At 57.9% G+C, this 17,948-nt stretch overlaps 2 protein-coding genes across 4 annotated transcripts; one reads left to right on the forward strand and one right to left on the reverse strand.

Annotated features, from left to right (window-relative positions):
• Nucleotides 1-1,657: 1,657 nt before the first annotated feature.
• Nucleotides 1,658-13,358, forward strand: Atp4a (ATPase H+/K+ transporting subunit alpha). 2 transcript variants are annotated; one of them, XM_021642345.2, is made up of 22 exons: nucleotides 1,658-1,669; nucleotides 1,766-1,906; nucleotides 2,018-2,077; nucleotides 2,493-2,696; nucleotides 3,852-3,965; nucleotides 4,106-4,358; nucleotides 4,520-4,788; nucleotides 5,218-5,416; nucleotides 5,596-5,705; nucleotides 5,783-5,917; nucleotides 6,197-6,389; nucleotides 7,270-7,445; nucleotides 8,160-8,296; nucleotides 8,379-8,529; nucleotides 8,615-8,783; nucleotides 8,875-9,029; nucleotides 10,472-10,595; nucleotides 10,909-11,054; nucleotides 12,144-12,277; nucleotides 12,561-12,662; nucleotides 12,756-12,847; nucleotides 13,024-13,358. In XM_021642345.2, exons 1-22 carry the CDS (start codon nucleotides 1,658-1,660, stop codon nucleotides 13,050-13,052), a joined length of 3,105 nt encoding a protein of 1,034 aa, XP_021498020.1. In that variant the 3' UTR covers nucleotides 13,053-13,358. The 2 variants fall into 2 exon arrangements, with proteins under 2 accessions (XP_021498020.1, XP_021498028.1); XM_021642353.2 differs by having other exon boundaries at nucleotides 8,379-8,502.
• Nucleotides 13,359-15,931: 2,573 nt separating this feature from the next.
• Tmem147 (transmembrane protein 147) lies at nucleotides 15,932-17,747 on the reverse strand. 2 transcript variants are annotated; one of them, XM_021642365.2, is made up of 7 exons: nucleotides 17,533-17,747; nucleotides 17,388-17,457; nucleotides 16,857-16,916; nucleotides 16,635-16,771; nucleotides 16,427-16,511; nucleotides 16,209-16,330; nucleotides 15,932-16,122 (listed from the first exon to the last, which is right to left on the reverse strand). In XM_021642365.2, the coding sequence occupies exons 1-7, from the start codon at nucleotides 17,607-17,609 to the stop codon at nucleotides 15,999-16,001; spliced, it is 675 nt and encodes a 224-aa protein (XP_021498040.1). In that variant the 5' UTR covers nucleotides 17,610-17,747; the 3' UTR covers nucleotides 15,932-15,998. The 2 variants fall into 2 exon arrangements, with proteins under 2 accessions (XP_021498040.1, XP_021498047.1); XM_021642372.2 differs by lacking the exons at nucleotides 17,388-17,457; nucleotides 17,533-17,747 and adding an exon at nucleotides 17,225-17,360.
• Nucleotides 17,748-17,948: the final 201 nt, after the last annotated feature.

The following is a 17,948-nucleotide window of genomic DNA, read 5'->3' on the forward strand; positions in this document are numbered from 1 at the left end:
TTAGTCAGCTGTCTGCTGTCACTGATGACATCGCCCCATCTGTGACTCCCCAAGTCCCACAGCTCCCCCAGGGTCTGAGTGTGTTGGGGGTCAGAGGCTGGTAGGCCAGGGTGGGGGCTGGATGCCATCTCAGAGGGTCACCTGAGGCATTCCCAAAGAGTGAGACTTCCCGAGAGCCCATCTGGCACCCCGGGCTTGTGAACGGGTGCTCCCACCCGCCGTTGAGGGGAGCCTGTTCACACTCAGTGACGTGCGCAAAGGAGCAAAAAGGCAACCAGGCCCCAGCTTTCCTCCACCTGGAGCCAGAAGAGCAAATGAATAAAATACAATGCCCGAGTGGAACAGGAAGAGTGATTAGGGGAAGTGAATGGGATGCCGAGGTCCTGCAGCTTCAGGGAGAGGGAAAGTGCCACACAGACCTCTGGAAAAGGGAACCGGAGAGACGGTGTCACAAGTGCCAAGTTCCCAGGGCTGGAGAGATGGCTCAGCGGTTAAGAGCACTGTCTGCTCTTCCAAAGGTCATCACAATCATCTATCATGTGAACTGATTCCCTCTTCTGGCAGGCGTAAATGCAGACAGAACACTCTAAATACATCTTAAGAAAAAAAAAGTGCCAAGTTCCTGAGGCATGCTTTTGCATGCTTGGCTCAGATGAGGTCTATCTGTGTTCACTGCTGTCATTGTGTCCAGGGGCCTCTTGGAGAGGGGTTGGGGTCTTTAGGCGGGTGTTGGGGGCTCAGGCTGCCCACCCTTTGCTTCCCTGGTGACCCGTTCACAGAGGACATTACCAGGGTGATAATCTTATCAGCTGCTCCTACACATGCCCTTGGAGACATGCCCGCTAAGGGAGGCCAGTGCAAAACCATGCCAAAGGTCCTACCAGTTCCCCAGCTCAGCCCCTCATTGTCATCCCCCAAGGGATCTCTGCCTGGGATCATGGAGGGGCCTCTCCGACTCCCTGGCACCCAGCCCAGACGAGGGCCGCCGGATACAGCCTTTCTGCAGTGGGCACCTTTGTTTCTCTGTCTGAGCAGACTGGGGTGGGGAATGGTTGGGAGCTGTGGGGAGCAGCTGGAGGTTTAGCGTGCCAGTGGGACCCCCTGGACCTCCCACAAGCCTCCACTTTCTGTGTGCGGTTCACGGGTGACTGCACAGGTTTTGGGGCTCACAAGAGGACACTGTGCCTGTTATCTGCCTGGTCCCGACTCTCCCGTGTCCTAGACTAGGGTGGAACAAGTGGCTCTACCTCTCCATGCCTCAGTTTCCCCACCTCGGTCATTCCCCCCCCTCAGAGGGCTTCTGGAAGGCTGAATGAATGAACAGCAGAAAGCTTTCAACACATCGCTGCCTCGAAGAGAGTGCTCCGCGTTTGCTCTTCCTGTTGATAGCTGGCTTTCTAGCCCAGGGGTTCCTGACCCGAGTGGCAGGTGGCGATGAGGTTTGGACAGGCCGGAACAGCCCAGTAGAAAATGTCTGGGCTTTCCGAGCCTGAAGGTTGCCTCAAGGAGCCTCATAATCAGCCGTAATCAGCTGGTTCTGCCCCACCCCCACCCACCCTGGGTATATCAAGCTTGGTCCAGACCCTAGCTGGCTCTGTGGACCAGAGAGGGCAGACGAGTGACTGTGCCTCGAGTGAGGGCACAGAGACCAGGCACCATGGGGAAGGCAGTGAGTGACCCTCGGGGGATTTTGAGGCTTGGCGGAGGTGGGGAGGTGGAAGTCCCGATGGCATCTGACATCAACTTTGCCCCCTCCCCTCCCCAGGAGAACTACGAATTGTACTCAGTGGAACTGGGGTCTGGCCCCGGTGGGGACATGGCTGCCAAGATGAGCAAGAAGAAGGCAGGCGGTGGGGGAGGCAAGAAGAAGGAGAAGCTGGAGAACATGAAGAAGGAGATGGAGATTGTGAGCACGGGGGCTGGAGTCTGGGCAGGATGAGGTGGGGACCAGAAGCGAGGCTGTGGGCAGGGCCGGGCTGTGAGAAGCAGACAGTGAGTGTCCTGCTTCATCCCCCAGAACGACCACCAGCTGTCCGTGTCTGAGCTGGAGCAGAAGTACCGGACCAGTGCCACCAAGGTGAGGCTAGGAGTGAGTGGGCAGAGCGAGGGGAAAGGCGGACAGGAGAGAGAGAGAGAGAGAGGGCGAGACAGAGAGGAGATGGAGGAAGAGAGACATGGAGGAGAAGAGAGATGTATACAGAGAAACAGAGGAATGGGGAGAGGAAGGGAGAGATGGAGAGGAAGAGAGGAGTTAGACATAGGAGAGAGAGACAGAGAAAGGGAGAGAGAAAGAGCTCTAAAGAAAGGGGAAGTGAAGAGGGGAGAGATGAGAAAGATGGAGGGAGAGGAAAGGGGAAAGGAGAAGGAAGAAGAGAGGAGGAGGGGATGAGACGGAAGGAGAGGGGAGAGAAGAGAAAGGGAGAGGGAGACCCAAACAGAGGGGTGAGGGCAAGACCTGTACCCCCACCATGACCACACCTGCCTGCGCCCAGGGCCTGACTGCCAGCCTGGCAGCTGAGCTGCTGCTGAGGGATGGGCCCAACGCGCTCCGGCCGCCTCGAGGCACACCTGAGTACGTGAAGTTTGCCCGGCAACTGGCAGGGGGTCTGCAGTGCCTCATGTGGGTGGCCGCTGCCATCTGCCTCATTGCCTTCGCCATCCAGGCCAGCGAGGGGGACCTGACCACCGATGATAACGTGAGTGGAGGGTCTGCGGGGCGGGCGTGGGACACGGGGAGACCTGCGGGACTAGGACAAACGGGGCCTCGAGTGAGGGCACAGAGACATTAGGATGTGCTTCTGAGACACGGATCCCGGGAGACGGAGGACACTGGGCTGTGGGGCAGACCTGAGGACACAGGTCGCCAGCAACCCTGGTGATGACTCTCGGATGGGTAGGAAACAACTGCCAAATGTCAGCTATAGATCCAAGGGGCTGGAGGGATGGCGCAGTGGTCAAGAGCACTGGCTGCTCTTCTAAAGGACCCGGGTTCAATTCCCAGCACCCACATGGTGGCTCCCAAGTGTCTGTAACTCCAACATCTGACACCCGCACACACATAATGTACATAAAGTAAAAACAAATAAGATGTAGATCCAAGAAGAGGAAATGAGGATATAAGGACAAATCAAGGACATGAGGCAGGACACAGGGACTCGGACTGAGACATTAAGGAACATTAACCACCAGACACAGCCCACAGAGACACAGACAGGAGACAGGGGATGTAGATGATGGAGATGTAGAGAGGAGTTGGCTTTGTGTCGGCCAGACAGAGGTTCCGTGCAGTGACATGTGTGACCCTGGAAAAGAGCCTGAAAGGCCACAGGTCAACTGGCATGGCACTGGTCCTCCGAAGCACACAGACTTGGCATTCGACATGGCGATGCCCATCACGGCATGTAAGGTCTGCAGTACAGACACAGGAATGGAGACAAGATGACACAGGGACTAGTGGGCACAAGGGCACAGGTGGCTCACGGATTAGAAAAAGTGCAAAACGTGGGGCGTGGAAACAGGAGGCCACGTGGCAGAGGTACAGCTTAGGGGTGTCGGGAGGAATCAAGAAACATGGACCAAAACCGCACGGGGACCCGGGAGATCAGGAGCCAGAGACTATGGGATTACAGACATGAAAGGAGACGCGGAGGAGCCAAGGCCAGTGGATGTGCTGTTTGCAGGACACGGGGACAAGGGCTTGGACGGCAGGAATAGCACACGAGTCTTCTTGGTAGAGGGAGGAAGCTCTGAGGGTGACCTCGGGAACACCAGGGGGCTCCGAAGCAGAACGGTGGCCTCGGGAGGGGGCTCCTAACGCCCCAGAGTAAAACCCGTGTCGTCTCGCTCTGCAGCTGTATCTGGCCCTGGCGCTCATTGCTGTGGTCGTGGTCACTGGCTGTTTTGGCTACTACCAGGAGTTCAAGAGCACGAATATCATCGCCAGCTTCAAGAATCTCGTGCCGCAGGTGGGTCCTCCCGCCTGCCACCCCGTCTCCTCCGGCTAGCTCCAGGGGGCCCACCCTGTCAGCTTCCTCCCCCGCCCCTCCGCGCGTCTCCACACGGTAACCGACTTCTACCGCCGCCCCCACCCCTGCCCGCCCCACAGCAAGCCACCGTGATCCGAGACGGGGACAAGTTCCAGATCAACGCAGACCAGCTCGTGGTGGGCGACCTGGTGGAGATGAAGGGCGGGGACCGCGTGCCGGCGGACATCCGCATTCTGTCGGCGCAGGGCTGCAAGGTGGACAACTCCTCGCTCACCGGAGAGTCCGAACCGCAGACCCGCTCGCCCGAGTGTACTCACGAGAGCCCCCTGGAGACCCGCAACATCGCCTTCTTCTCCACCATGTGCCTGGAGGGTCCGTGCCGCGCCGCCGGCCTGCCCCGAGGCCTCCCAGCCCCCCCTTCCCACAACAGCCCCCCCTTCTGGTTTCCACGTGCCCCACGCCTCCCCCGCCGCACAGGGCACCCTCTGGGGCTGCCCACGCTGCCCTGAGCTCTCCCGTGGCTGTAACCGCAGGCACGGCGCAGGGCCTGGTGGTGAGCACGGGGGACCGCACCATCATTGGGCGCATCGCCTCGCTGGCCTCGGGCGTGGAGAACGAGAAGACGCCCATCGCCATCGAGATCGAGCACTTCGTGGACATCATCGCGGGCCTGGCCATCCTCTTCGGTGCCACCTTCTTCGTGGTGGCCATGTGTATTGGCTACACCTTCCTCCGGGCCATGGTCTTCTTTATGGCCATTGTGGTGGCCTATGTGCCCGAGGGGCTGCTGGCTACTGTCACCGTGAGTAGGGGAGAGGGAAGGAGGTGCGGGGAGCAGATGGCGGCTGGCTCGGCCATCCCGCCAGACTCCCACCCACCACCCTTCCGCCTGCTTATCCATCCATTCGCTCCCCCACCCAACCGTCCATCCAGTTAGTAAACATTTACCAGGCTGCTCTGGCCTGGCCCCATGTCACACGCCAGGGCTTAGAGATGACTAAGCAGGGTCCTGGGCCGAGGAAGATGGGGTTCCTGTGGGAAGTGAGCCCAAACTCAAGACCCACATAAGCGGGCAGTATCTGGGGATACCGGGAAGGCGCGGCTACAGACCGCTTGGAGGGGAGAACCAGCCCGCTTTATTTTTTGCCAAGCACGGTGGCTGTAGTGGAGGAAGGAGAGGCGGGGCGGCCGTCAGGGCCCGGCCACGCCTGTGCCCTCCATGCTCCCCCAGGTCTGCTTGTCACTGACGGCCAAGAGGCTGGCCAGTAAAAACTGCGTGGTCAAGAACCTAGAAGCAGTGGAGACGCTGGGCTCCACGTCAGTCATCTGCTCTGACAAGACCGGGACGCTCACTCAGAACCGCATGACGGTGTCGCATCTGTGGTTTGACAACCATATCCACACCGCAGACACCACGGAAGACCAGTCAGGTGTGGGGCAGGGAGGGGAAGGCGCAAGCGCAGAAGGCATTAGCGAGAGGGGGCGGCGGTGGGTGAACGGAATCCGGCCTTGAGGAAGCTCCCTATGTGGTGTTTGGAGAAAGCGGGCTTGGGCTACGAAAGAGGCTTGGGAGATCCATTCCATCCCCGCCCGGGTGTCCGGCCTCCAGGGCAGACGTTCGACCAGTCCTCGGAGACCTGGCGGGCGCTGTGCCGCGTGCTCACCCTGTGCAACCGCGCCGCCTTCAAGTCTGGCCAGGACGCCGTGCCGGTGCCCAAGGTGAGAGGCCGTGGGATTCCAGAGGAATCAGGGGCCTGGTGACCCGGGCCTCGGCCCTCACCGGACTCTGTCCCCAGCGCATCGTGATCGGAGACGCGTCCGAGACTGCGCTGCTCAAGTTCTCGGAGCTGACGCTGGGCAACGCCATGGGTTACCGGGACCGCTTCCCCAAAGTCTGCGAGATCCCCTTCAACTCCACCAACAAGTTCCAGGTACGCTGCAAACTGGGCCACGCCCACAGCGGGAGGAGCCTCGGTTCCCTGTCCATCCAGCTCACAGCCCCGCCCACATGTGGCCAGGCCACGCCCACGAGAAGTTCCCGCCCCATCAAGCCCCACCCACAGCCCCCAGGCCGAGGACTGCTGTAGACAGGACCCCGCCTCCTCAAGGCCCCACCTCCTCGTGCGACCACGCCCTCCACGCGCGGCCACGCCCATCGGCCCGCCAATCACGGCGCAGCTCGCGCACTCTGCTTCTCCCTCCGCCCCCAGCTGTCCATCCACACGTTGGAGGATCCGCGCGACACCCGGCACTTGCTGGTGATGAAGGGCGCCCCCGAGCGCGTGCTGGAGCGCTGCAGCTCCATCCTCATCAAGGGCCAGGAGCTGCCCCTGGACGAGCAATGGCGTGAGGCCTTCCAGACCGCCTACCTCAGCCTGGGAGGCCTGGGTGAACGCGTTCTTGGTGAGAGCCGCCGTGGGCGGAGCAGTGTGTGAAGAGCGGTGGGCACAGACGCTTCCAAACTTCCTGGCCCTTGATGACCAGTTTGTTTTTGTTGTCGTTTTTTTTGTGTGGTACTGTGGATGGCGCCCGGGGCACGGTCTGCCCCAGCCCTCACCCTTGATTTCCCTTCGCGGTGTCAGTCCTGACCCCCTTACCCTGATACTTTGAACCAGTCTTACTGTGTAGTCCTGGCTGTCCACAACTCACTCTGTAGACCAGGCGGGCTTTCATCTCAGAGATCGGCCTGCTTCTGCCTCCTCAGTGCAGGGATAAAGGAGTGGGCTGCCATGTCCCTTCTTTATCCGTACTTTTGACCCTCCCCAACTTTTGTCTTCACTGCTTAAACTCTTAACCTCTGGAAACCCTGGAAGGCACAGATCAGGCCCATGGTCCAATTCTGCTTTTCTCTTAGCTTTGAAAGAAAGGTTTCCTTCCTTCCTTCCTTCCTTCCTTCCTTCCTTCCTTCCTTCCTTCCTTGCTTCCTCCCTTCCTTCCTTCCTTCCCTCCTTTCCTCCTTCCCTCCTTCCCTTCTCCTTTTTCCCTCCCCTCCTGCTCTCCTTTCCTCCCTCCCTCCCTCCCTTCCTCCCTCCCTTCTTCCTTCCTTCCTTCTCCCTCCCCAACCATCCACCCCACCTCCACCTCCCAAGTGCTGGGATTACAGGCCATGTGTGGCTTGAAGTCATCTGCTGAGTGGGGTGGGAAGGATTCAGGATCTGGCCCCCACAGATGGTACAAGGGCTCTGGTTACGTCACAAGCCTCCAGACTCCGCTGGCCCCATTAGCACACATGCCTCTCATTTCCCTGTTTTTGTTTTTGTTTTTTGTTTTTTTTTCTGGTTAGGTTTCTGCCAGCTCTACCTGAATGAGAAGGAGTACCCACCGGGCTATACCTTCGATGTGGAGGCCATGAACTTCCCAAGTAGCGGCCTCTGCTTTGCGGGACTTGTCTCAATGATTGACCCTCCTCGGGCCACCGTTCCTGATGCTGTGCTCAAGTGCCGCACGGCAGGCATCCGGGTATGGCACCTGGGGATGGGGACAGAGGACGACAGAAACCCACCTGTCGAGGTCACCAGTTAAACCACACAATACAGACATTCTAGGGAACGTGTGTTAGCTGCCTGTGTTAGCTGTATCCAGGACCTCAGTGTCGTCACAAAGCTGCCCTTTTTGTGTCTTAGTTCCCTTCACGTCTCTTCTGGCTTTAGTCTCCAGCAGGGCTCCAACATGAGTGTGCAAAAGTGACCACCTGCCTTCGTCCCCAGCAGCTTTAGTTTACAGCTCCCGCCACCCTGCTCAGTGGGGTCACATGTTCACCCCCAAACCAGCGTTGGTGGCTAGAGGTTACAATACCTTGATTGGCCACATCTGGGCTCGCTTCAGGCATCTTCTTGCCTCAGGACCTTCGCGCTGGCTGTCCCTTCTCCCAGAGATCTTCCTACAAATCTCTACATGGCCAACTCCATATTTAAGTCTCTGCTCACAAGTCACCTCCTCAGAGAGGCGTTCTCCTGCACAGTCCCTCACTGGGCCTGTTTCCCCCTCTTGATGGGCTGCGCAGCTCACTTGCTTGTCTTGTCTGCATTTATCTTCCTGAAGAAGGACAGGGAAGGTGGCCTCTTTTGTCCTGAGCACAGCAGGCGGTCGTGCTTATCAGCAGATGCCCACCTGGGAGAATGGGGATCGCTGCGGAGATCTGAGGGGGTGAAGGGTGTGCTGGCCTTCCCACAGGTGATCATGGTGACCGGTGACCATCCCATCACAGCCAAAGCCATCGCAGCCAGTGTGGGCATCATCTCCGAAGGCAGCGAGACGGTGGAAGACATTGCTGCCCGCCTCCGCGTGCCCGTAGACCAGGTGAACCGGAAGTAAGGACCCACAGCCCTCCCTGTGGCTCCCCCTGCCCCCCACACCGACCGAGGGCCCGGTGAGACCCTCCCCCTCCTTCAGGGACGCCCGGGCCTGCGTCATCAACGGCATGCAGCTGAAGGACATGGACCCATCTGAGCTCGTGGAGGCGCTGCGCACCCACCCCGAGATGGTGTTTGCTCGGACTAGCCCGCAGCAGAAGCTGGTGATTGTGGAGAGCTGTCAGCGGCTGGTGAGGCCCTGCCGAGGAGGGTGGCGGACGGACCAGGCCACTGCTGTCCTTCTGATCGCCCACTCACCTGACCCACTGCCCTCAGGGTGCCATTGTGGCCGTGACAGGGGATGGTGTGAACGACTCCCCGGCCCTGAAGAAAGCAGACATCGGTGTAGCCATGGGCATTGCTGGCTCGGATGCGGCCAAAAATGCTGCTGACATGATCCTGCTGGATGACAACTTTGCTTCCATTGTGACGGGCGTGGAGCAGGGTCTGTGCCCCGCTCGGGAGGGGGCAGGCCCTGAGGGCTCAGGAGGAAGCCGGTTTTGGAGGGGGTTGAGGTACCCGCTCTGCCCCCACAGGCCGACTGATCTTCGACAACCTGAAGAAATCCATCGCCTATACACTGACCAAGAACATTCCAGAGCTGACACCCTACCTCATCTACATCACTGTCAGTGTGCCCCTGCCCCTAGGGTGTATCACCATTCTCTTCATAGAACTCTGCACAGATATCGTGAGTCTCCTCAGGCCTGTGTCTGGTTCCCCCGCCCCATCGTGCCCCCGGGCACACACTCGTGGACGGACACAGTGGACCAAGATCACTATAATTAGTTTCAGATCCACAGACGTCAGAAATAGACACAGTCGGGCAGACAGGGAGAGAGCCAAGGACGCAGAAGACTCACAGACACTCAGACAGACAGATGTTGGCTGGGACATTCCTGTAGTCCTAGCACAGAGGTGGATATCAAGTTTGAGGCCAGCCTGGGCTAGTGAGTCCCTGCTCAAAACAAAAAACCAAAAAAGCCCTGAAGCCCAAGAGTAGAGATACCTGCAGACATGGGGATCCAGCCACGAGCGGTGACAGACATCCCGCAGCAGACACAGACAGCAGACCCCCTGGAGATGCAGCCCTGACGGCAGCAAATAGGGGAGCCTTTTCACCGGTGTGCCCGGCGCCTCACACAGGGATGATTCGGCTAGGCCCGGGCTGGTTTAGCTAAATTACTTACTGTCCTCCCGGGAAAGGCTTTCTTGTGATTCTCCCCACCTTGCTGGTCATCCGACAGGCTCAGACAAGCTGAGTGGCTTGCCCCAGGTCCCTCAGCTAATTAGTGACCCCAGCCGGGGTCTGAGCTCGGCAGCCATGTTCCTTGGGGCTGGTGCACCTGATCAGTCTACTCTGGGGCCAACCCAGCAGCGACTGTCCCTTCACACATCACAGACAGGAGTGGGGAGGGGACAGAGCACACAAACACACATACACACATACACAGGTGTGTGTGCGGGTGTGTGAGAGAGAGAATCTGAATCAAGAGACAGGATCAAGGAAATAGAATAAGGCTTGCTGTTAAGGCACATGCCTGAGATCCTAGCGCTTGGGAAGCAGAGGGAGGAGGACCATGGAGTTTGTCAATCTCCCTGGCTACACAGCGAATTCGAAGTCAGCCTGAGCTACACAGGAAGCCCTTTGAGAGAAAGGTGGGTGAGGGGCAAGGGAGAGGGAAGGGGAAAGAAAGGCCTAACAACAGGAAACAGAGAGGCCCAGGCTGGAATACCACAAGTGCCAGAGTCCAAAAATACAGAGCAAGAGAAGAGGACACAGAGATGAGAAAGAGGGAAGCGGAGGAGAGGGAGCCAGCCACAGAGCTAAAGCCAGCGGGATTGAAGCAGACGTTTGCCAAGTGCGGTGATGCACACCTGTAATCCCAGCTCTTGAGACACTTGGGAGCAGAAGGTGGGCAGAGCAGTTCAGGGCCGGTCCAAACTACATGAGACGTGTATGGAGACGGACCTGGGCCAGGTGTGGCTGTGTGGCCACTGCAGGGCTTCCTTCCTTGTTTTTACCTAGAGGTGTGTGTGTGTGTGTGTCTGTGTGTCTGATGGTTGACTTCAGAATGAAAGAAACTGGTGGCCCAGGCTACGCCTCAGCCCTGTCTCCTTGTGCCCGGCTAGTTTCCATCAGTGTCCCTGGCATATGAGAAGGCCGAGAGTGACATCATGCACCTCCGTCCACGGAACCCCAGGCGTGACCGGTTGGTCAACGAACCCCTGGCTGCTTATTCCTATTTCCAGATTGGTAAGGCCCATGGCCCAAAACTGGGATCCAAAGGCACTGGCCACCTGCTGTGGGCTTCCTGGCTGGGGCTCCTGGGCTTGGTTGCTGCATTTCCCTCCCTGTCCATGGTGGCCTCTGTCCTCGCGTATAACTCTAGGCCTGCTGTCTCTGGGTCAGTGACTCGGTCTTTCTGGGGTCTCTCTGTCCCCGCCTGCATTCCCTTTGTTTCTCTGTGTTATTTCTGGCTTGTTGGGTCCCGTGTTCCTGCTCTGTGTGTGTGTTGGTTTTTGTGAGTCTGTCTCCATCTCTGTTGCCACACTATTCCCTCCCCCAGGTGCCATCCAGTCATTTGCGGGTTTTGCCGACTACTTCACGGCCATGGCGCAGGAGGGCTGGTTCCCTCTGTTGTGTGTGGGGCTGCGGCCGCAGTGGGAGGACCACCACCTACAAGATCTTCAAGACAGCTACGGCCAGGAATGGGTGAGCTCTGCTGCCACCCCCTTCCCTTGTCCTCCTACCCACTGACACGCACTGTTGTTGAGACAGTTCAGCCCGAGTGTCTGGTACCGCCACCCTGCCTCAGTGGTTGTAGGGAGACTTTACCTCACTGTCCTTGTCTCCACCATAGCTTTAGGATAGAGGTGACCCTCCTGCTGGATTGACAGAGCACTTCATCTCAGACTCGCTGGGTCCCCTCCTGTCATCTTCCTAGGGATGTCATTCACACAGAGTTCTGGTGTAAAGCACCAATGTCACTGAAGGCCTGAAGGACAGTAAGGCCAGCTGTGTTTAGTTTCTCTTGAAGAGTCCTGGGTCACAGAGCAGGAACTCCCCTCTAGCCACTGTCACAGCTAAGAATTCAGAGCCTGGAGCTAGTCAGGATTCACCACAAGCTTGTCCTTCCTACAAGCTGTGTGGTGTGTCCCCACCTCCCTACCCAGCCCGCTTCCAGCAGAATTCATACCATCTAAACTCATTTGAGATGCAAATTCTCAGGCCCCGCCTCAGGCCTGTAGAGACCCTGGGAGTGGGGCCTCCTGAGGAGTCTGACACCTGTCACTTGGCTGTTTCGCTGGGTGAGAGAGGCTGCTACCGGGAGGCCAGATCACGCCTCCATCACTGGCAGCTGTGAAGATGAGTAGGGGATCTCTGTGAGCTCCGGGCTGGCCCGGTCAATAGATAGTTGAGTTCTAGACCAGTCAAGGCTACATAGACAGACAGATAGACAGACAGACAGACACACACACACACACACACACACACACCCGGAGTGGTGCTAAAGAAATAAGCATACACCCTCTATTGCCCAGTTCCTTTGGTCCCTGTCACTTCTGAAGACCCTCCAGTTCCCATTCCCAGGCTCCTTAACTTGGCGTTCAGGAAATTATCTCTTTCCTGGGACACCCCGTCCCTGTGATCCATCTGTCCGTTGAGGCAGAGCTTCCCAGACCCCTCTGGATGCTGATGTCTGCAGCTCAGCCTGTGATGTGAGAGGACCCCAGTGCCCAGTGGGCAGCAGAGGCCCTTCCCCCAGGCTCAGGCTGCCTCCCGTCTTCTCCTGTCCTGCAGACATTCGGTCAGCGCCTGTACCAGCAGTATACCTGTTACACTGTGTTCTTCATCAGCATCGAGATGTGTCAGATCGCTGACGTCCTCATCCGCAAGACTCGCCGCCTCTCGGCCTTCCAGCAGGGCTTCTTCAGGTGTCCCCAGCCGGCCCCTGCCCCACCCTCCAGTCCCCCGTTCCAGATCCTGCCAGCTCCCAAACGGCAGATGCTGGCCCCACGTGCAGTGAGCTGGGTGCAAACCCTGGATGTAAGGCCTTAGCTAGCCATCAGGGCCCTTCCACATCCTGACCCCGGGCTGAGGCCAGCAGGGCTAGCTCCTGCTCCTAAGAGCAGCCATTCCGGAGTCACAGGTCCAGGATGTCCCTAAGTTCCTCCTGCTGTCCAGCTTCAGCTGGCCGCTCTGTCTCCGTCCCTACAGGAACAGGATCCTGGTGATCGCCATTGTGTTCCAGGTCTGCATTGGCTGCTTCCTGTGCTACTGCCCAGGGATGCCCAATATCTTCAACTTCATGCCCATCCGGTGAGGAGCTGCCGAGTGTTGCCACAGGGGTGGGGGGTGCGGGACACGGAGGGGGCACAGCCTTGATCCCGTCATCCCTAACCCGCTCTTCAGGTTCCAGTGGTGGCTGGTGCCCATGCCCTTTGGCCTCCTCATCTTTGTCTATGACGAGATCCGGAAACTTGGAGTTCGCTGTTGCCCAGGGAGTGAGTGTGGAGGCTAGGGCCCTGGGACCGGGGACGGACTGGTTCACGGAGCAGCTCCCTGGCCTCTGACCCTTACATATAACTTCAAGCCTTTGACCCTCTCTGAGCACGACTGCTGGTGACCTTGTTCTTGCCTCTGCACCCTAGTGTTGAACTGTTTCTCCTCTCTCCTCCAGGCTGGTGGGACCAGGAACTCTACTATTAGAGGGACCGTCATCCCTCCATCTATCAGCATGGGGATGGGACTTACAGGTGGCCATCAAAACAGTGCAACTGGTTCCCAGGTGGTACCCACTTCTGCAACCCCTGACAGCCCCTCAGAGGGACTCTACCCTCTACTCCTCTCACCCCAAAGTTCCTGCACCCCAGGCAATTCCTCTGAGGTGTGTGTGTGGGGGGGGGGTAGGCCGCTGGCAGTTGCTATGGAGGCGTGCCTATCCCAAGGACTTCAGAGGGCCAAGAAGGTTGCTGGGGCTGTTACAAACCCCTCTTGTTCTGCTGGACAGTAATAAACCATGCCACATCAAGGCGCAGTCTTAAGTGTTTACCAGTACCCTTGACACCTCACAGCCTACCCTGTAGGGAGTAATGTTCAGGGCTGCAGTGTCTCCAGAGCTTCCTGGCACAGATGTCCACAGCAAGCAGCCTGTGGCCACAGTCCACAGGGTCTTCGCTGATTTCACATGTTGGTGCCTGGGCCCTTGTGTCCTTACCAAATCTTGGAGGTTCTCCCCCACCCCAAAAAACTCCTGCCTCCTGAAGAGCCAACTCCTCCAGTTACTGGGAATGCCCCCATCCCGGTGGCCACTCCCTTTCCTGGTAACCTGTTTGCCTCTCCCAGCTTCTGTGTCAGGAGCTTCTCTGGCTGGACCTGGCATTCTCCTTCCTGCCTGCCCCATCCCCTCCAGGCCTGAGGACTTCAGTCCCGCCTGTCACTATGCCCACGTCTGTGTCCAGCCTCTCCCGCTGGACTGGTGTGACCCACACTGGCCGTTCCATCACTCTCAGACCTGCACCAATGGCAGGGTACATCTCCCTAGGAAGGGGGAAGGCTCCTGGGAGCTGCCAAGCCCTGAATGAGTGCTATCCCATTACAGACCTGTCTCCTCACCACTTTGCCTCCTACCGACCAACAAAAACAACTAGCTCACTGTCAACTCACTTTCTGGCTTCAAGCCACTCTCCCCCTCCTCCCCCCCCCCCCCCCCCCCCCCCGCTGAGGAGTGTTTCACCGTGGCCTTCTGGTTTCTGTCCTTCGATACCACCACCATGGCCAGCTTCCCAAACCCCGAACCGACTCTGGTAGAACCCACTGCCCTGGTCAACATCATATCGGCCATCAGCTGTGGCCGCTGCTGCTGGACAAGGCCTGCTGAATTGGAATCAGGCGGTCTCATGCTTCGCAGAAGCCAGGCCCTTACCTCTGCCTGGACACTTTTTTCTGTTTGTCCCACTAAACCCTGTTTTCCACCCAGACCTCTAGCCACAGCCCAGGCTTCCCCGTGAGGGCCCTAGTTGGTTCTGTCGTCTCCATGAAGGGACAGGCAGGCCTTGAGATGGAGGTACATGAGAAAATGATTCCCATACAGCTCCACAGTACACAGCTCTACTTCCTGTCCGTGTACAGAGCTGCTGGGGACACTCGGGGCACTGAGGAAGGTGGGGGAAGGTAGTCCATCTGAGAGGAAGTGTGCCGTGTGTAAGCAGACTGTCCTATCGAGCCTGAAGGGGCTGTTGTCTACATTGTAGGAACCCTGCTGTTTGAGGTTGTAGCTCTTAGTCCGGACAGCCATTCTGAGCTCTGCCTTAAAGATAGGACTCCCTCTTTCCCAGCAGGCCCTCTTGCTCTGCCCGACTTCATGGAGAGTGTCTTTGATCTCTGACACAGCTCCCTGTGACTCTATGATGATTACGTGCTATGTTTCCATTCATGTGATAGGAGTGTGCTGTTTAACGCATATCAAGCATCCTTGAAGGGCCGACTTCCAACCAATTATGTGCACCTATCCTGGGAGGCCCCTACCCACTCCCCAAGGGGTATATAACCTTTGTTCTTTAGAAGTAGTTGAACTAGCTCCCTGAAGTGGTTCTGGGGCATGTGATCCCTATACAGTGCTCACGGGCCATTCCAGGCATGCTCCTCCGCTCATGGGCTGTAGGAAACAGACCCCTAGGTAGGAGGAGAACCAACATGTCTAACCTTAAACATCTCAAAAGCTCAAAGTGGGATGGGGCAACTGCCCTACTCCAGTAGGGTGGGGGTGTGATGACAGCGGGAAGACTAAGGCTGAGAAGCGCCCTCCTAAGACAGTGCAATTTCCACGTTGGTGGAGCTTAAACCAGACAGTCAAGGCCTTGGTTCTGACACATCCTTCTAAGAGAGTGGATAGGGCAAAAGCCTAGCCCAGTACAGCAAGGGCATGACCGCAGTGGCGGACAGTATCCAAGTTGGTGGGCTCAACTCTAGCTATTTGGTTCTAGCTGACCTAGGGTTCCTACCCCGAACACACTGAGACTTAGGCAGGATTTAACCTTCAGGCTGCAGAATTAGCATGGAGAAGCTCAGAATCAAGGCCCTCTTCACAGAGGCCTTGTGGCTTGAATGACGGTAGGCATTTGACTAGGGAAATCATTCCATGGGGCAGCTCTGGATGTCTCAAGGGTAAGGGCACAGGCGGCTGTCAACTTCACAGTGAAGCACCACGGAGACGGTGACCTGGTTGGACGGGTTCCAAATGAAGGCCCTTGGCTGTCACGCAGTAGATGGACCGGAGTGCGGAGTAGGGCGCTGGAGGGTTAGAGGTAGCCCACCTAGGGAAGGCCCCTCATGCGGGAGAGCTCAGGCCAAGCTGTAAGGAGGAAGAATGCCCTCTGCCCAAATCCCCCTCTTACCTTCTACTGTGCCCACTCTTCAGCCCGTTCAACGATTATCAAGCCCTCAGGCTCCCTTGGGGAAACCAGGAGGACTGGCCAACATTCCAGCTTGCCTACCTGGTCCCAAAGCCAGACAGGCCCTGTGGGACCTAAGCGACATAATCCTAGGATTCGGTTTCTGAGAGAGAAACGGACACACACACACACAACTTTCCAAACACCGTTTACTTCACTAAAATCCGCAGCAAAAAGGTGGGCCAACACCTGGGACGCTAAGCTAGGCGTGTACATTGACAACAGCAACATACAGGGCCAAGGTGCTGAGGGCCAGCAGTCCTGTTACTACTGCCCGGGCCAGCAGCGCCGTCCAGCTACCCAGGGAGCAGAGGTGGACGAAGGTCCTGTGGGGAAACATCACAATGAGGAAAGGAAAAAGGCCCCCCTCCCCCCGCCATCTGAACCCAGCCTCCAACCACACCCAGCTTACTCCATGACAAAGGCCTTGTAGACACTAAGGAACATCAGGAGGAGAACAGCGGGCCGGAAGGTGTGGTACAGGTCATAGCGCGTTATCATCCAGACCTGCGCCGACGCCACGATGTAGTGGACCTGCAGGGAGGGAGGGAGAAGTGGGAAGTTGGGACCAAGTTTTGGGGAGAAATATGGCTGACGGCATGAAGGTGGGATGGGAACACCACTGCATACCAGACTGATGTTGGAATCAATGCTCATCTGGATGTACTTCCAGTCAAATTCAATGCCTCGGGCTCCCACCCAGAGAGGGATGCAGCTGAAGGAGGCAAAGCGAGGCAGTCTCCAGTACCCACACTCCCCTTAAGCCCCCAGGCTCTGATCCCCACCCTCCAGCGGCCCTGTGGGACCCAGGAGCCCTTTCCCAGGTTGCTCCACACACCGGGACATAATGAGCTCAGCAGTGGCCCAGCCCAGGGCAGCAACCATGATCTTGTACTCCCCCTTGCCTGCATTCCGCGACATGACAAGGTTTAGGCCTATCAGGTCCGCCACATCCACACTGGCCTTCATGAATTCCTGTGTCAGGCAGAGGCTCCAGTAAACACGGGGACCAGGTGAGCCCACTCCTGCACTCCCGGCCGCTCCCCCTTGTCCAACTCACCCCAATGAAGTCATAGATGCCACCTTCCCAGGTGGGGAAGAAAGTGGCCAAGAACAGCATCTAAGAATAGAAAGTAGAAAGGTCACCGGAAGGTGAGGGAGATAAAAAAAAAAAAAAAAAAAACACCTACGTGGATATTGTGGAAAGTGAGTGGGCACGACGCTGGGTTCTGGGGGTCATTCTAGGTGTTAAGTGGTAAGATCACGAGAGTGGGGGAGATAGAGAGCAAGTGCCTGTCTAGAAGTTCACAGGGGAAAGTGAAGTCTAGAAATGCCTCCGCGAACGCACGCATAGCACAGGAACCACAATGCGACACCCTGTGGGTGAAATATCGCTTAGACAACGCTAAGAGGTTTCCTCAGTTTTACCGAGTGCTGGGAAAAAGTTGCATCCAGGCCTCTCCCAGGCTTCCATCCTTTCTAAGGCACAGCCCCTAAGCGTGGTCTCGAGGGTGGTCCTACGGAAGGCCACAGCAGCCCCGAGAACTGGTATGACGGGAGGCCAGACACGTGGAGTCAAGGAGTCCCTCACCTTGCAGAGCTGCACAAAGAGGTAGGTGACCCCGGCCTGGACGCATTTCCAGAAGGCGTTGTACTCAGACCTGAAGAAGCAGGCCACGGTGAGGGGTCGGCCCGGGCCCCGCGCCCTCTCCGCCCCGCGCCCGCCCTGCACTCACAGGCCGCTGCACTTGTACGTGATGAAATAGGGAAAGTAGGCGAGGGCGAAGCAGTTCCCGAAGTGAAACAGAGTCATGACACCGGCCACCGGGTGCCGCCAGCGCGGGACTCGCCAGGCGGCGTTTCCTCTGAGCTGGGGTCTCGACCTCCCGGCACCGGCGCCTGGCGCCCACCTGGTTTGCCGTGGCCCGCGCGCGGCCTTATGGGAACTGTAGTCCGGCCCGGCACGTCGCGCGCTGTGACGTCAGAGCGCCCATCGGCCGCCCCGCTGCCGGCTCCCAGAGCCTAACCACTGGTGTTCTGACAGCTCCGGCTCCGAGCCAAACGCCACTTTTCTCGCGCATCCGAGACCTTGGACACGGCCCCGAACCCACGGTGACAGGCGCAGAGGCAAGAGGGCGAAGTTGTATGCACT

This window comes from Meriones unguiculatus, chromosome 14 (assembly GCF_030254825.1).
Source record: "Meriones unguiculatus strain TT.TT164.6M chromosome 14, Bangor_MerUng_6.1, whole genome shotgun sequence".
Lineage (NCBI taxonomy): Eukaryota > Metazoa > Chordata > Mammalia > Rodentia > Muridae > Meriones > Meriones unguiculatus.